The sequence below is a fragment of the Anarrhichthys ocellatus genome, unplaced genomic scaffold, assembly GCF_004355925.1.
Source record: "Anarrhichthys ocellatus isolate YVR2014 unplaced genomic scaffold, GSC_Weel_1.0 scaffold8, whole genome shotgun sequence".
Classification (NCBI taxonomy): domain Eukaryota; kingdom Metazoa; phylum Chordata; class Actinopteri; order Perciformes; family Anarhichadidae; genus Anarrhichthys; species Anarrhichthys ocellatus.
Genome location: NW_022280038.1, coordinates 5,072,460 through 5,088,784, shown reverse-complemented (window position 1 = coordinate 5,088,784; position 16,325 = coordinate 5,072,460). Strand labels below are relative to the sequence as shown.

Sequence of the window (16,325 nt, the reverse complement as noted above, 5' to 3'; positions counted from 1 at the left end):
CCCCCCAGACCTTAGGGGACTTAACTGAAGTCTCCGGGTGTATAGATGAAAATGTCTGCGATGGAGCCTTCAAGCACTCCTGGATCTGACAATTGGACAGTCCGAAGCCCCCACAGACTTTGTGAGTGCGTGAATGGACATTGAGATTTGGCCACAGGCAGCATACCTTTATGCACAGCGTTTCCGGCTTTCTTTGTTTCCACATTTTTCTTCTAGATTTGGCCACAGCACCCGCTACGGTTTCAGATCGCATTAGTATGCATGCTAGTATGTACACAATACCTGTTGCAGGCGGTGCACACACGCCCACAGAGAAGCTTTAACAATTAGCGTGCCTTAATGACAGGGCAGAGTGATTGTTCCGGCAAACTTCTTTTGAATCATTCAACATGGATAGATTGATTTGCGTTCGTAATGACTATAAAATGTAGTTGAGTCGTCAGCGAGGAACAGCAGTTGTGGTCATCTCAGTTGGCAATACTGCATTTCAATGGTGACCAGTGATCGTATTGGAAAAATGGTCAAACTATGTTTACAGAAACGTGTCAAATCGCTCAGTGTTGTCAAAATATAGCTGAATGCACAGCTTTCTTTTGAAATTGCAATATTTGGGGCGTGACGGGTGAATACAGAGACAAAATGAGGATTTGGAGCATAACGAGCATACTGATAGACTGATAAAATGTGAATCATGCTGCATGAGTGATTTTAATGTCTTGAGACTTATTAAACGATGAAAAGTTGTCATTATTGAATAAATTGTAACTGAATTTCAGCTGATCACAGCTGCTCATCACTGAGAAAACGGCAATCTATTTGCATTCGTACCAGAGCGGGTCCTTTAACAGTATTAAGTCACACTATAATAAATACACCTAGTAACTTATAACTATGTCAGTGACCTGCTTTCCTCACCAGTGGTTCTTTTAGATATTATGACTCTGGAGAAGTATTTTGATGGGCTGGGCTCTGTTTGAAGACCTTTTAGGTGCAGAGTTTGGCCCCTTCTCTGTTCGACGTGTGTAGACATGCAGAGCAGCGTTTGGCTGATCCTCATTTATAGTAATATGGAAGCTCTGTGTTTGCTTAAGGACATTCCTTAGTGATTAGCTCTGCTAATACCAGAACCTGAACCTCAGAGCCTTGATCACACTAACCACCACTGAGGGCTCTCTGTCCCACCACACTCTTGTTAATTCACAATGCCACTGTGCTCTATGGCATTACACAAACTGTATTTCGAAACGCACACAGTGTTTATGTGGATGTAAGAGCTCCTGGCTGGTAGGTTATGTTAATTCCATGGTTAAGTCTTCACTCATAATACATGTTTTGTTGCTTGGGAGATGCAGCCTTGATGTGGGATGTGTAGAGTAATATAGATGCTGTTCCACGGTTGTTGGCGTATTTACAACACAAGACTTGTACTCCTTTACCATATTTAGCCTTGTCATCATTGGTGGTAGCATGTTGTTGATGGGCACCAGGGTTTTGTCAAATTTGCAACGCCCCTTGTGGCCACATTGCTTCCTTCCCATGTGTGATTGACTCTTTCTTAAAAATACACATTTTATAACACTTTCGCTGACCGTTCAGTCAGGGTTAAACGGTTTAGGGAGCAGTGGGATTCATGGTTTGATTTGAATATGTGCAAGTAGACAAATGGGTGAAAGTGGGAGTATGTTCAAATGCATTTTACTCATGAGGCAGTTTGTACACTATATTTGGCAATGGGGGCCACAGAGGCATGTGCTTATTTGTGTTTTACGCTCCAGTCTTTGAGGGGCAGAGCAAGCGGCCCGCCTCCCGATGGAAAAGGACCAGTGTTTACATGCTGCACACGGCCTCACTTCCACAAAACAAAGCCAACCCTCCCAGAAAGAAACCCAAGCCCTCTTGAGTGTCGGTCCAATCAGATTGGCAGTTCTAAGGGAGTGTTTTCACCTCATTTTCTGGTCATTCAGACTCTTTATAAGGGCACAGGAAGTCGGTGTAGCCTGGGAGAGCTGTGGCCCATTTCTGTTTTCTAAATGTCTTATCTTCACGCTGTGTTGGTTATCATTGGGGTTATGGTGAGGGAAATGTATATTGTCAGCACACCTGGGTCATGTACAGTACATATTTGGTTGTGTCTAGATTACCAGGTCAATGGCTTCTTCAGTTCTAGCTGAATAATGTTGTTTAGTTACTAGTTTACCCGCAAATGATTTCTTACGGGCTATATCTTTTATATTTGGGCTTTACTGTTCGAATGTAGATCTTGTGTGTGTGTGTGTGTGTGCTCTTTTCCTTATGACATCTTTGTTGTAACCTCACATCCTCACTTGTGTTGGATGTCTTATTCATGCGACACAATTTGCTCCTGTGGCCCCAAAATGGTAGTAATGACAGAGCAGCCTACACTTGATTAATTTTAGAGGGGCCTGGTGTTGGCAGCCAGTTCCAAGCGTTGAGGCACAACATCACTTGCAGGCTAATGAAAAGTGCGGTTAATCGCTCGCTGATGAGTAGCCCTGGCTCATGCCATTTATTGCCTTTTTATTGCCGCTGTCTTTTGGAGATTTATGATTCCCAGCACACGGATAGCACCTCTGTGACTGAAGCTCCATTATTAGAACTGTGGTTCCAGCCTCTGCTAGCTTTGACATCTATGTCACGCTCTCCTCTCTTAGCTAGCTGGCTGGCTCTCGGCCAAAGCGTGTAAGAATGTGTGGAGAGAGAAGCCTGCATGCTTGGCCATTTGGACTGTAGGTGAAACGGGCCTCCGTCTGAACGGCCCGTGTGGGCAGCTCACCATAACTCGGCCTTCCCAAGTGTAGCGAGGAATGTGTTTCTTCCTGTCCAATGGAAAGCCTTCCCGTGCTCCAGACTGATGCAGCCAGTGAGCGACACGCGGTGTTCTGCGGTCTCTTTTTCTTTTCATCGCGTGTGGTCAAACTGTGACCTTCTCAGCATGTGTACAGAACGGCTGGGCTTTGACAATTTCCTTTTATCGTGGCCTAAGTTAATAATTTCCTTCCCTTCCTATCTTTTTTTTGTGATACTTGCTTTTAAAATCACATTTTCAGTGTAGGTGTTTTGGTACCAAAATGTTACAGCTTTCATTTTAACATGCTACGATAACAGACGGGAAGAAAAAGAGTAGCTACTACATTGAAGCTAACGAACTTGGCTCGATGTTGTGTATAAAGCGACCGACCTAGTTCCTACACAGGCACCAGATCAGTTGATGTTTCTGGAAAGCGCAGACAATCAACAGATGATTGACAGTCTTCTGGTGTAACAAACAATTTGGCGCTGGTATTACCGTATTTACAGTCCAACCATTCCTGTTTTGACCACAGTACTCAAGCCCACCACTAGCAGCCAGCAGTGTTTGGGCTTCTGGGTAACGAGCCGTTTTTGTCCCAGTGGCCAACACTTAGCACCCCGGATCAGTTCATTGATGAAACATTAATGAATCTGCCGTCTTCGAGACATCGACACCTCTGCCTCAGTTTGAGGTTGTCCTCATTTTGAAAGAAACAGTGTGGGATGCGACGTATTTTGCCTCCTGGTAACCCTGTCAACGTAGACACAGCAGTGTCACATGACACACACACACAAACGCACTACCCTCTTGTGTTGCAAAAATTGTCCTGAGCCAAAATTTCAACCCTTGCAAAGACAAAAATGGTCATGCTGTTGGGATGCTTTCTGGGACAATATGGCCACAACTCTTTGAGCAATAACTAACCTGATCTAATGCCATAACACTGGAACGCTGTTCACTGTATTTTACCAATCAACAATCATGCTTCATGCAGGTGTTTGTGTCCCAGCATGCCTGGTATTGAGTATTCAATTCTAAAGATATGCCAGTAAGTAGTGCTCAGTGTGATGTGACAATAACCTCTTTTTCCTTCATCCTACCCAACTTAACAGATGGCTCTTGTTCACATGAAGGCATTTCAGCACCACACCCAATCCTCCCTCCCTCTTCATGTTTTTGTTCCACCTTCTGGGTGTTTCTGGCCCTCTACCTTTTCTTCTTTCATTTCTTTTTAATAACTTTCGCTCATTCCTTTCGCTATTTTTACCTTTGTGCTCTCAGGTTTCTCTTTCCCTTCCATTCCTCCTGGTTCTTTTAGCTGCGTAAAGTCCAAGTTATATTTCTCTGACGAGGTGTTGCAGTGCGTTCATGGAGAGGTAGGAATGTCGAGGGTCTACTGTAGCTCATTGTGACGCAATATTTCATAACACAAAAACACGATATGTGTAGATTTGCAAATGAGGATTGCAGTAGCTTAGGGATGCACTGATCCCACGTTATCTTTCCCATTACTGGATCCAATACATACATGTGCCAAGTCCGGCCTAAGACCAAGGTCAGGCGTGCTTATCTTTGTTTGTTTGTTTAGTCTGAAATTATTATTTGCATATGCGTTGCAACATAATCGGAAACGAATCAAGGGAAAGAAAAGAAAGAAAGGTGTAATAAGGAATTGTCTATGAGCATTGAGCGATTTTGCAAATTGCCCTGAATCGTGAGCTCATTTCTCAGTTATGAATTGTTTTTGAAGTCTTAAATCGTTGCAGGTGTGAACATTAAAAAAACAAAGAAGCACAATTCCACAAGTCCTTCGAGCCACGACACTTGGTGTGTGCGCTCGTTTTTATCCTCCGTTGCAGCCCTTCATCTCATTTCCCTGCTATCATTCTGCTAAATGCTAAGGAGGTGAGAGAACATTTTTTCCCTTCAGCTCTGGAAATCTGTTCCTTGAGGTTACATAATATTACGATATAGGCAAGTGGGATTTACGTCCATGTGCTCCCTAAGCAGGCGTAGGGCTGAGAGGAAACTCGATCCAGCGAGGTGGGGGCATGAGATGTGATTTCTACGATCGCTCCGAACATGTGATGACGGGGGACCAGCAGCAGCCGGTTTCCTGTGAAATGAAACCTGCTGGTGCTCACACTTTACCAGTTGTGTTTTTTAGAGTGTGTTTTTTTGCACCCTAATAGAAACAAACCAAAAAGATCATGGCAGATAAATGCCGTCTCTAAAGCTTTGTTTATGAAAATACATTAAAGCTAAATGGAATCATTTTAACCCCAACCTTATACAATCCTTCAGTTGAATTGCACTTTAAATGAAGTTGGATTAGTGTTGGTCTTTGGGCTGTGGTGTCTTAATGATACTTAAATGAGATCTGTGTTCTCTGAAATCAAAACTCATGCCGTATGTGTAATGCAGACTGTAGCTCTTGTTTCTTTTATCCTAAAATGAAACCTAACGTGTTTGTGATGGAAGCGGAAGTCTCTGCGATGTGCACAGGGAAAAGAGATTAGGTCATTGAAATTTGCTCGTCAGTTGCCAGCCATGTTGGAGGAGGTGCAGCAAATGTAAACTGAAACTTCCCGAACAGAAAACAAATTTAACAACAATGAAATTGAAAACAAGCCGTTATCAGAAAGAAAAAAGGGTGGTGCATCAACGCTCCGGCTCGGTCACACCACGAACATGGTAGAAGTCTTGTGCCTCAAGATTAAACTACAATTTCAGTAAATGGCTGCGTCTGTGTGACGTGTGTGAGAACTCACAGAGGACTTGTGTTGTTGTGGACTTTCAGGTTGTTCAGCCTCTCTGTTTATCCGCATTTAAGTAACGACCTACATTCACTACATTCAGTGTTATGAGCAGCCAGTTAGTCCGCATTCATACCAACAATAGCAGTACGTCAGACACACAGTATCTTCTTTCTTTTCAATGGGCTCTGGCTTGACTGCCAGTCTTCAACTTAGGGATGTCCCGATCCATTATGAAGAGTTGGTATCGGAGACGATACAGGCAAATTATAATGGATCCAAATACCAAAGAACTTTTTCTAGTCTTGCTAGCTGTCCTGGTTTGTATCTCATATTCACATGTAGTAGTACGCACACACAAAAGTAGCATCTTGTGTTTTTAATGCAATGTTTTTGTCCATCTGATCATGGCCCTACTGTACTGTTGCTTCTTAGCAGTGTGGCTTTAGGAATGATAGTGTTTGGGTCCGGAGAAGAAAGTTGAATTGTGCACGTATTTTCTCTTCATGGTTAGCTGACCAGCAACCTTTCAGTGCTGCCTCTGTATCCTGGGATTCTACTAGACCGAGTGTCTAAAACCCCAAAATCTATAATAACGGTGACACCCAGTGAACTGCGACTGCTGTCAGGTGAAGTGTTCTTGTTGCATAAAACCCAGAAACTAGACGCACATGCGGTGCTCTTTGGGGCGTTATCCAAACAGCAGTCAGTCAGTGTCAAGAGCTGCTCGTGTTTTTCTTGTCCAACTTTCTGTGGTGTACGCAGGCTTTACTTTGCTGCCTTATTTTATTTTTAAAAGCAGAAACATCACTTTCTCTGTCCTCTGCCAAGAGGATTGTTTCTATTATTGTCTTTATGGTTGTTTGCGCACATGTGCATGTGTACATGCTTGTGTGTGTGCCTTCATGTGTGTGTTCTTCCTTGTCCCTGCATCTGTTTATGTGGACAAAACTGGTCAGTGGAAAGGTCAGCGCACGTGGGCAGAGCGACCTGATCCAAGGACAGAAGCGTTAGGACCTTGCTTAGCCTGCCCTGACTGAGATGACTTCCATGGGAAGGTTGACTTTTTGGCAGCCCTCTTTGCCCCAAACTTTTTCAAATCGATCAAATTAGGGATGCACCCATCCAACGTTTTCAGTCCCGATACCGATACCTGGCCTTTGTATCGACCAATATCAAGGACCGAGAACCCATAAACTGTATGCCTCACTGTGTGGAAGTGATTGGGGTCAATCTTTTATGTGTAAGGCAACATCAAGCTTGACTTAAACATTTGTTTCCTGACTTTGTAAAACAAGATATAACAAATAAATACACAGATGTAAATGTACTGAATAGTTATTTATTAAAATAATGGTATCTAACACCAGATTGGCCCATTGTCGCTGATACCCGATCCAGCTATTTGAGTTGGTATCGGACCGATAATTCAACTAATGCAAATGGGAATTATGTTTCTTCTGGATATTTAATTCACAGGATTACCACAAGCTCTTCTCTCAACACTGTGTTCTGTCATCTACAGGTTACACGAGGAGGTGAAGGACTTCTACGACTACGTCTCCCCCCGGGCGGAGGAGGAGAAGATGAGAGAGGAGGTGGTGGACAGAATCAAGGGAGTCATCCACGACCTGTGGCCCAGTGCAGAGGTACACATCCTCCCCCAACACCAACAACTGAGATTTATTTTTATTGGTGGTGGTTTTGGATTGTAGGGCGTGGCGGTCCAGATCCTCCAGTGTGCCACACTGATAATCTGGCTGAGAACTGCTGCCAGCTGTTGACTGGAAAATCTTTGCTGTAATCTGAAAGCTACTCATAAACACTAGAGGTTATTTCGTTTTGGCAGAAACAAAATGAAGTTGTGTAACAGTGAAAACAGTTGGTCAATCATAAACACTGAACACGGTGCTTGTTACTCTTGTTTAGTCCTGTGAACCGGCTCCTTTTGCACACGGTGACCTCTGTAATTTGCAACATGGTTAACATATGAGTCAGCTAATGGCATAAAGCATCCTGTTGTTTTCTGTTATCTCCCCGCTGCACAGTACTCTGGGCCATGTTATCAGCGCCCCCTCAGGCATTCTACTACACGCTGACTCTGATCCTGCTGATAGAGCAGCGTGCTTCAAAGTGAGCTCAGCTGTTCCTAAATGAAGGGGCACAATGCCGTCCCCAGCCTGCCTAGTTTTATTCCTTTTCCGCTGTGGAACGGACAACTTGGTCATCTGCTCAATGTGATTCTGTTTAATCGATGAACTTAGATGCGTAGACCTCTAGCTCCCACATATACCTGACGAGAGGTAGTCTAGGTCAGCTGTAAGCAAATGTTTGACCGGAGAAGTCGAGATAACAAAGCTCACCTTGGTGACCACCTGTAGTTACCTCCACCCCTCAGACGTCTTCAGGACCGGCTACACACTCATTCACAAACATGGCCCTGCAATCGGCTTAGCCCCGCTCATGTGACTGGGCTGTAAAGCAGAGTTTGTACTACTGGTTGATGTGCGAGTAACAGTCAGGTCAAGGCTTAACTCTATTTCTGTACACTCGCCAATTTGTGCATTGAGGATAAAATGTTGGAGATATTTTAGTCGCCTCAATAGTGTGCAGGTTAAGAGACCAATGGCTAAAAGGACTGTTTTGTGTGTATACCTCATGCACGTTTTGATCTGATTTAGTGGAGGAGTTGCTTGTTTCATTGAAGCCACCCTGGTCTTTAATCCCCCTCTTGAAATGCAACTGAAGTGGTTTAAAGTAGTCGCACTACACACTCTTTGCGTTTGCCCCTGATAGGTAGTTTTTAGTACCACGCCTGTGCACTTTGTTTGGGCTTGTCATTCAATCAAGATTATGTTCAGCTGAAGAATAGTGACATTTATGCAGCTTGGCAAACAGGTTTTTACAGGAGCGAAGCTTGGCGTGGGGGAAATCAGACGCCAAGTTGATTCCAGCTTGGTGGAATCATTTCAGGCAAGCCCTGTGCCATCGTGTAGATGAAAAGATATTAAATCTGTCAAACACGATGATAGAAAATAGTTCAGGTGTAGAATGTTTTGATCTGCAGGATGATGCATAAATCAATGTAATATATTGTCCACAAAACCAACAATGTGTACATGTGTCACTGTGTTCCCGATCTCTCCAGGTCCAAGTCTTTGGGAGTTTCAGCACTGGTCTTTATCTGCCAACAAGGTGAGCCACTTTGTTTCCTAAACAGCCTTTTTTAAACACACGCTTGCCAAAACATGTCTGTGAACTGGCTCCCTACCAACGCTACTTTGCTCCGTTATGGATAAAGTGTTTCATCCAGCCAGCAAGTCATGATTTGCTTTTGTTTTGTGGATCAAGTGGTTTACTGTTTATTAGCGCTGGTGATCCTGGATCTTTGTTAAAGACTTAATTCTGAGAAAGGCTTGCGGCAGACACACAGCCACACCACACGTACACAAAAATACACAACCGCACACACACACACAACAAATGCATGCCGGACACAGACAAGTCGCCTGGATCATTGGACTCTTCACCTCACACTGAGCACTTAAATGAAACTACGCTGTTAATGGATGCATGTGTGTGAATCTGTTTTGGTGTGCTTCTGTTGTTCTGGAAACAAAAGTGTGTATTTGCCTCATTTAAGTCACAAGGTGCAGGTCATTTACACTTAGTGCATGTGTGTTTGTGTGCGTGTCTTGTTTGTAGTATATGCTTGTGTGTAACATTCTGTATGTAGTGAACACACTGCTGAAGTAGTGTACACACACACACACACACACTGGTTGGCTTCTGTAAGCTGTCTGAAGTTGCACATTGCTCATCCACAAGGGGGAAGCAAAACCATCTGCCTGCTGTAAGCCACCATATGGGGGATATTTAAGAATGGCTGTTTTAGCGTTCCCTTCGATTTAAGATCAGCTCCAAGCCTCCAACCCAAGAAAACCAACATTGTATAATGCCTCTGTTTACCTATGACAATGCAGTGCAGAGAAACCACTGAACGGGAGGGTAGTTGTATTAGTAAGCTATCAGTTAAGGGGGTCTTGCCTTACAGTACAACAGTAAATACTGAAACTAAATGTAACCGGAGCACAAGTAGAGGGCAGTCATAAAGTCTTCAAACGGACTCTTATGTCGGTTACACAGCACTCTTTACCAGAAGTATGCTAGCATTAGCCTCCATAAACTGCTGGTCATAGCAGACCATGTGATGGCCGTAGCAGCAAAACCTCCGAGTGGGCTGAAATGTGCAAGGGTGTGCTTTTTGTTTGTAAGAGGAAGTATTGTGTTATTTCACAAGTTACACAGTCACACACAGCTAGTCTCAGACTCATCAGCTGTTGGTGTGTTTGTTCATGCTTGTACATTTAGGACTACATGTCATGTAGTCTGTGCTTCTATTTGTTAGTCAAGGGATGCGTTACAAAGTTTCAGACTAAAACCTTTTGTCATGCGAGAGGAAGATAAATTTGTACATTACCGTTGCTCTTTTGCATAAAGAAATGAGAGAAATGGAGTTATTGTACAGCTAAAGTTGTATGTAATGTAGTGGACCTCAGTGACACCTGTCATGTCTCTCTTCCACCAGTGACATTGACTTGGTAGTTTTTGGGAAGTGGGACACACTCCCACTCTGGACGCTGGAAGAGGCTCTCCGGAAGAGGAACATCGCGGATGAGAACTCTATCAAAGTATTGGACAAAGCCACGGTAAGACGCTAACCATTCATCACGTGTAGAGTTGTACGTCGTTGTCAGTCATTAATTAGAATGATGCCGACTGTCATGTTCATGTCTTTGGTGTTAGTGTCAGTTTCACACGCTGTAAATCACAAAAACAGTGTTGATGGTTCCAAAACCGTGATTAAACTGGTTGACACACATGTCTTGTATTCAGACATGTGTGCAGACACGTGCGTCCAAGGGAAAGTGTTTCACTGTCATTTCATCCAAATTAAGGTCATATGTTGCGTGTGACACAGATACAGTATTGCTAGAGTAGTATGCTTGGAACTAGCTCCTAAAATCCTATTATTTGAGTTATTTTTAAACCGTGCATTGATTTGATTTTTTCTTCATCCGAGTTTATTTTACTTCAGGACTTAAAGGATTTGAATAAAGCTTTTTTCTGTTTGTGTTTCACCTCTCACTTTTGTTAGGGATTCTAAAAGCAGTTCAGCATTTTAAATCTTTGCTCAAGTAGTTTAGCGAAGGATTAGATCAGAAAACGTGGATTTGTGTATGATTGCATGCGTCTTACAGCACGATGTCATGAGCCAAGCCTTTGATTGCAGTGATTGTGTGATCGTTTCCTGTTCGACTGCCTCAGGATCAGCATTTGCATCGTGTGTGCGTGTGTGTGTGTTTCAGGTTCCCATCATCAAACTGACGGACTCCTTCACTGAGGTCAAAGTGGACATCAGCTTCAATGTGAAGAGCGGCGTTAAAGCGGCCCGGCTCATCAAGGAATTCAAAGAGGTACAGTTCTGTCTGTCCTGTATTCTGGCCTGGGGACAGTGTTGTGGCTGTTTGTGCAGCTTGACTTAGACTGTACTTGTAGCGATCTGCTGTCACTACCATGGGAGGTTATCATATGTTAATTCCTCACACACCCCCAGCCCCGTCACAGACATACAAACCAATCCCCTCATTACCTCACAGACCTAACTGGCACAATCCTCACTATATCCTCACCCTGTCTGTGTCTTGTCCTGTAGAAATACCCCGTGCTGCCTTACCTGGTCCTGGTGCTGAAGCAGTTCCTACTGCAGAGGGACCTCAATGAGGTTTTTACCGGTGGAATTGGCTCCTACAGTCTCTTCCTCATGGCTGTCAGCTTCCTGCAGGTCAGTATTTTCAACAAGTGATTCCTGACCAACCGAGTTACAAAAATATCTACAATTCTGTACAAAAAAAAACAGTCTGAGACGGCACTATATGCAGTATTTAGAGCAAACATTGTAAAGACGCTATCTCAGCAAAAGTGACTCGTTAAACTCCCATAATCATTCTCAATAACTCTACGTGCACTGTGTGTTTTCCAGCTTCACTACAGGGAGGATGTGTGCAGCCCCAACATCAACATCGGCGTTCTGCTCATTGAATTCTTCGAGCTATACGGCCGCCACTTCAACTACCTGAAAACGGGCATCAGGATAAAAGATGGAGGCTGCTACATTGCCAAAGACGAGGTTCAGAAGAACATGATGGACGGCTACCGGCCCTCCATGCTCTACATCGAGGACCCGCTGCAGCCCGGTAGGAACACTGAACACAAAGGATAAAGGGAATGCCGCGTATTTGCCACGTCCGTCGGCTTCTAGTATTAACACAAAACGACCGTCTGCCTTGCCTCCGCCAGATAACGATGTCGGTCGGAGTTCATACGGTGCCATGCAGGTGAAGCAGGCGTTTGACTACGCCTACGTGGTGCTCAGCCACGCCGTGTCGCCCATCGCCAAGTACTATCCCAATAACGAGACCGAGAGGTAAGATTTGGATTGGTTGGTTGGTTGATCAGTTTATTGTTGCAATATTCAGTCATGTTCTGTCAATTCTCTTTCTTGTTGTCAATCATCAAATTTGAGTATTTTCAGTTGTTCTTGTTGGCCTTATTTCATCATACTGAAACTACGAGGTCATTATGAGCAACATTTGTTTATCCAGACAGCTGAGTAAACACTGGTGTAACAGGAATACTCTCTTTCCCATCACAGCGTACTTGGCCGAATAATCCGGGTAACACAGGAAGTGGATGAGTACAGGGAATGGATCAGAAAGAACTGGGGGAGCCAGTCTCAGAATGATCTGCCACTCAACAGTACGTTCGGTATTTCACAATTTTCTTTAATGTCTAGAATATTTGAAGTCCTCTTGAAACTACATTTTGACTCACATCTTGAGGATAGGTCAAGATCTGCAGTTCCTGGTCTGTAAGCTTAACTTTGGACTGAGTCGATCTTCGTGTCTACATTTTTCCTTTCTCCGTTTCAACAGGAAATGACGTCACACTGTTCGAGTCCCAGCAGCTCGATGAGTGCAACAACAACATTCCAGATGACGACGACGATGGTGTTGTAGTAAAAACCTCCAATTCCTCCTCTCCGTCGCCCTCACTGCGGTCCTTTCCCTCCTCCTCTCCACTGTCGCCTTCCTCCACGACCTCAACCTCCAGCTCCAGCGATGCGGTCAGTCTAGCAGCTACACACACACACACACACACACACACACACACACACAGCCTTCAAATATTGTGCTTCATAAGTAAAACTTCATGGTGACAACATGTTCATGACGTACTATTTGTTCTTTTGCTGGTTTCCTTCAGGACTCTGATGGCACGCCGTGTAAGACGGCCAAGCAGCAGTCTGTCCGGGGCTCCAGCGCCCACAGAGAGAAGTCCACTGTCGTCAATAATAACCGAACACAGAGCCAGGCGAACAGCACTCCGTCTGGGAGCAACAAGGGTGGCAAGGTTGGACTACGTTTTACCTTTTTACATACACATGCACATGATCCACGAATAACTGAACACATCATATAGAAGTGTTCCCATGGGACGTCCCGCGTGAACTCTGAACTTTTATCTGCGTGTTCTCTCCCCAGGCCAGGGTGTCTCGTTCTAACCATAAGAGCGGCCACCAGGGGCAGCAAAGCTCCTCCTCTACCACCAAAAGTCATCAGAGCAACAAGCCACACCACCAGGGCAACAGCAAGAAGAGGAAAAATGTGCGAGACTCTACACAAGAAGACCTCTGCAGATAGGGGTGATCTCGCCTGTGCCCCCGTCACCCCCGTCACCCCGTCACCCTCTTCCCGTCTGCTACTGACTGACTCTCCTGTCCCACTTCTGCTGCCAGACTCCAGCCTCGGGAGGTTTTTAGAAGTATTCAGACAGCTACAGTATCTGTCTCTCTGTCAAGCTTTTCGGGGTGACTAAGCAACAATTTCTAGCAGGAAAAAAAAAATGAACAAAAAAAAGACTTGTTATAGGAAATGGGGTTTAATTTCTTGAACTTGAACTGAAATCACAATGGATAAAAGCTCATTTGCTTCCTGATAGCTTATTTTATAGAGTGGTGTTCCTTCCTGCAGCCAGCATCTACACAACACGCCTCTTGCGCCTCCTGCTGTACAGGAAGAGACGGGTCCGGTGTCTGGAATCTACTCTGCAGCAATACCTGGAACCACCTGCTGGAAAATAGGATGAGAAATTGTACTCCCCCACCCCCCCCCCCTTAAAAAAAAAAAAGAAGAAAAAAAGGCTGAAAATGTACAAAATCAAAAATGATGAACAGACAAACATGTACACAGATTTTAATAAGACGGTAACTTACAAATGCAATCAGTAAGAGTGGGACATAACTTATGCATGGGATTTTTTTTTTTTTTTTCTGTTGGTTGATTTTTCTGTTGGTTTAATCTGTTTCATGTCTCAACAGGTTGTACGAACATTTGTACAAAAAAAAACGCATAAGCAAAAAAAAACAAAAAACTTATAAAATACAAGTAAAAAGAAAATGTTTTCATATGACCTTTTTACAAGATATACCGATTGAAGACATGTAAACGTGCACATCTTTGTGCCCTCTGCTTCTTTGGCCAAAAAAGCCAGGAGCTCGTTCGGGTCCCATTGCCAACATACATCATCAGCATCTACTTTTACTTCCGGTTGCTCTCTGTGAGTGTGCTACAGTGTTAACGTTGAGCCTTCAGTGAGCCGGTGCTCACACACAGCCCTATAGCTGACTGGAGGGAGTCACATCTCACCCAGCTCAACAGCACAGCCACACCAGTTTAGAGGCTTTAAGAGGTTTAAATTAGTAAGGGGGGAGATAGTGGTTTTATTGAGAAATCCTGCACTTGAAAAAGAAATGTGTTAACAATACAACTGTGGGTGGTAATCTGTTCCTTTGGTAATCTACCCACTGCAAAAAAATTATTGTATTTGTTAAATGTATTTATTTTTTTATTAATTATATGAACATAGTATGGATACATGTATTATTAACATTAGAGCCCATATCTTTGAGTCCTATATTTGAAGTTGCGGGAAAGGGTCGGGTGCAAACAGTTATTTTCAGGTACAGTAAAATTACCAACTTTCGTTATTTCATTGGGTTTTTTTGTTTTGTTTCCAGTGACAGTTGAGTGACCAAGTTCCTTTGAAGACTTTGAGAGACCATTTTACAAGTCCTACGGTGCGAATTCTGTTTTAATATGTGGCTGGTCTACTTACTTTAAAAGGGAGCTGATTATTTTATTTTGTTTTATAAACTATCAACAAATACAAATACAACAAACGCCCTCTGTCGTTGCAGTACAACAACTCACCTGTAGAGGGAGTCACTGCTCCGAGTCTGAATCCACAGAGTTTGGGCTTGAATACTGCATTGTGGATGTTTCATCTCTGCGTTCGGTTTTTTGTGATTGACAGTCATTCTGATATTTCGACTTGATGAGCAGCTGCACATAGAACAACCTGTCGCGTGCTTGCTCGAGGCAGTTACACACCAAAGCACACCTCAATCCTCTTATTGCCTCACTCCCTAATGTGACAACAATCACAGTAAAAACAAACAAAAGAAGTAGCCAGCAATAACAACCATCTTTCATGAGATATTATTACCCCGCAATGGCGGCTGCAGCCACAGAATGACATGAGCACGCTTAAGACAGTGGAGTACATTTGATAAGTCCATGCACTTTCTTACAGCCGATGATATTTGATGGCGAAACGTTGAAAGTGCGGGTTCTGGTCTCCTCAGTGTTACAGCTGCAGGTTTTGTGGTAGACGGACAAGGAGGAAGGTGAATAAAGTTTAGCCGTGCCATTTGAATGTCCACTGACCATCTCTCTTCACTGCAGGGAGGCTTCAAACCTTCAACCCCTACTGTACTCATCTGGAACGTTGTTTCTCTGCAGCTACTACAAATCATGCAATAAAAAACAATACAATTAAAGATTTTGTTCTGATTTTAATCTCTGTGTTTGAGTGTTAATGGTTCATTGTAAAGTCCACATATGGAAAGCGTTAAAGGGAAATAAAGAAAATGAAAAAACGTGTTTGAGAGCGCGGGTAGGCGCGTGAGAGAGGTGGAGGAGGAGCATCTTCACTTTGGAGCAGCAGCAGCGCGCGCGGGGACCTCAACACGCGCTCCCAAAGCCTGTTACCTACCGGGTCATTTATGCAGATTTGTTCTTCCAGGGACGTTACGGAGATCTCAGGTAAGACACTAAAACTTCGTTTAATTGAAAAATAGCGGCTCCTGGTGAACGTTTAGAACCTGAAACCAATGTGGCAGCAGTCAATACGTTTAAGGAAATTAATTGTTGCTTCGCTAAAAACAACAAAAAAAAACAGTTAAAAGACAGATTTCTCTGCACATTTCGATACGAGTCGAAGGTTTTTAGTGCAAAAAAAAAAAAATAAATCCCCAATTTTCTTTGTTTTCGTGTCGCCTTTTTTTCCCACCTGGCTGCTCTCGTCATCCACAGTCTTGATGTTGAATTTGGTGCATTTCGGGTGAACGTCGAAGCGAGGCTGCTGAACGTGACTCTGACTCGCTGGAACAGAGCTGTCGTTAAGTTAAACTTGGAGCTTTGAAGTTGATGAATTGCCTTTTCTCACCTACAATGTGGCAATGAGTTGTCCGGCGATATTGCCACCAGATAAGTGGCCCAACTGTGCGCAATCAGCGGAAACCAAAAGGCTGGTATAAGAGTTGAAATCAGTCAATTTGTCCTTTGCCCCCCCCT

The 16,325-nt window shown here is 43.8% G+C and overlaps 2 protein-coding genes across 3 annotated transcripts in view; both read left to right on the top strand.

Moving 5' to 3' along the window:
* The window catches only part of tent4b (terminal nucleotidyltransferase 4B), a 15,505-nt gene extending 1,701 nt beyond the window's left edge, over positions 1-13,804 (top strand). The window contains exons 2-12 of the mRNA XM_031848814.1: positions 7,094-7,217; positions 8,717-8,763; positions 10,157-10,277; positions 10,938-11,045; positions 11,285-11,413; positions 11,612-11,825; positions 11,929-12,055; positions 12,284-12,387; positions 12,564-12,754; positions 12,895-13,041; positions 13,173-13,804. Of these exons, the coding sequence (XP_031704674.1) occupies positions 7,094-7,217; positions 8,717-8,763; positions 10,157-10,277; positions 10,938-11,045; positions 11,285-11,413; positions 11,612-11,825; positions 11,929-12,055; positions 12,284-12,387; positions 12,564-12,754; positions 12,895-13,041; positions 13,173-13,331 (1,471 nt within the window). The 3' untranslated portion in view covers positions 13,332-13,804. The remainder of the gene's footprint in view (positions 1-7,093; positions 7,218-8,716; positions 8,764-10,156; positions 10,278-10,937; positions 11,046-11,284; positions 11,414-11,611; positions 11,826-11,928; positions 12,056-12,283; positions 12,388-12,563; positions 12,755-12,894; positions 13,042-13,172) is intronic.
* Positions 13,805-15,080: 1,276 nt separating this feature from the next.
* The window catches only part of adcy7 (adenylate cyclase 7), a 51,405-nt gene continuing 50,160 nt past the window's right edge, over positions 15,081-16,325 (top strand). For both annotated transcript variants that reach the window (XM_031848813.1, XM_031848811.1), the window contains exon 1: positions 15,081-15,794. The gene's annotated coding sequence lies outside the window, so the exon portion shown is untranslated. The remainder of the gene's footprint in view (positions 15,795-16,325) is intronic.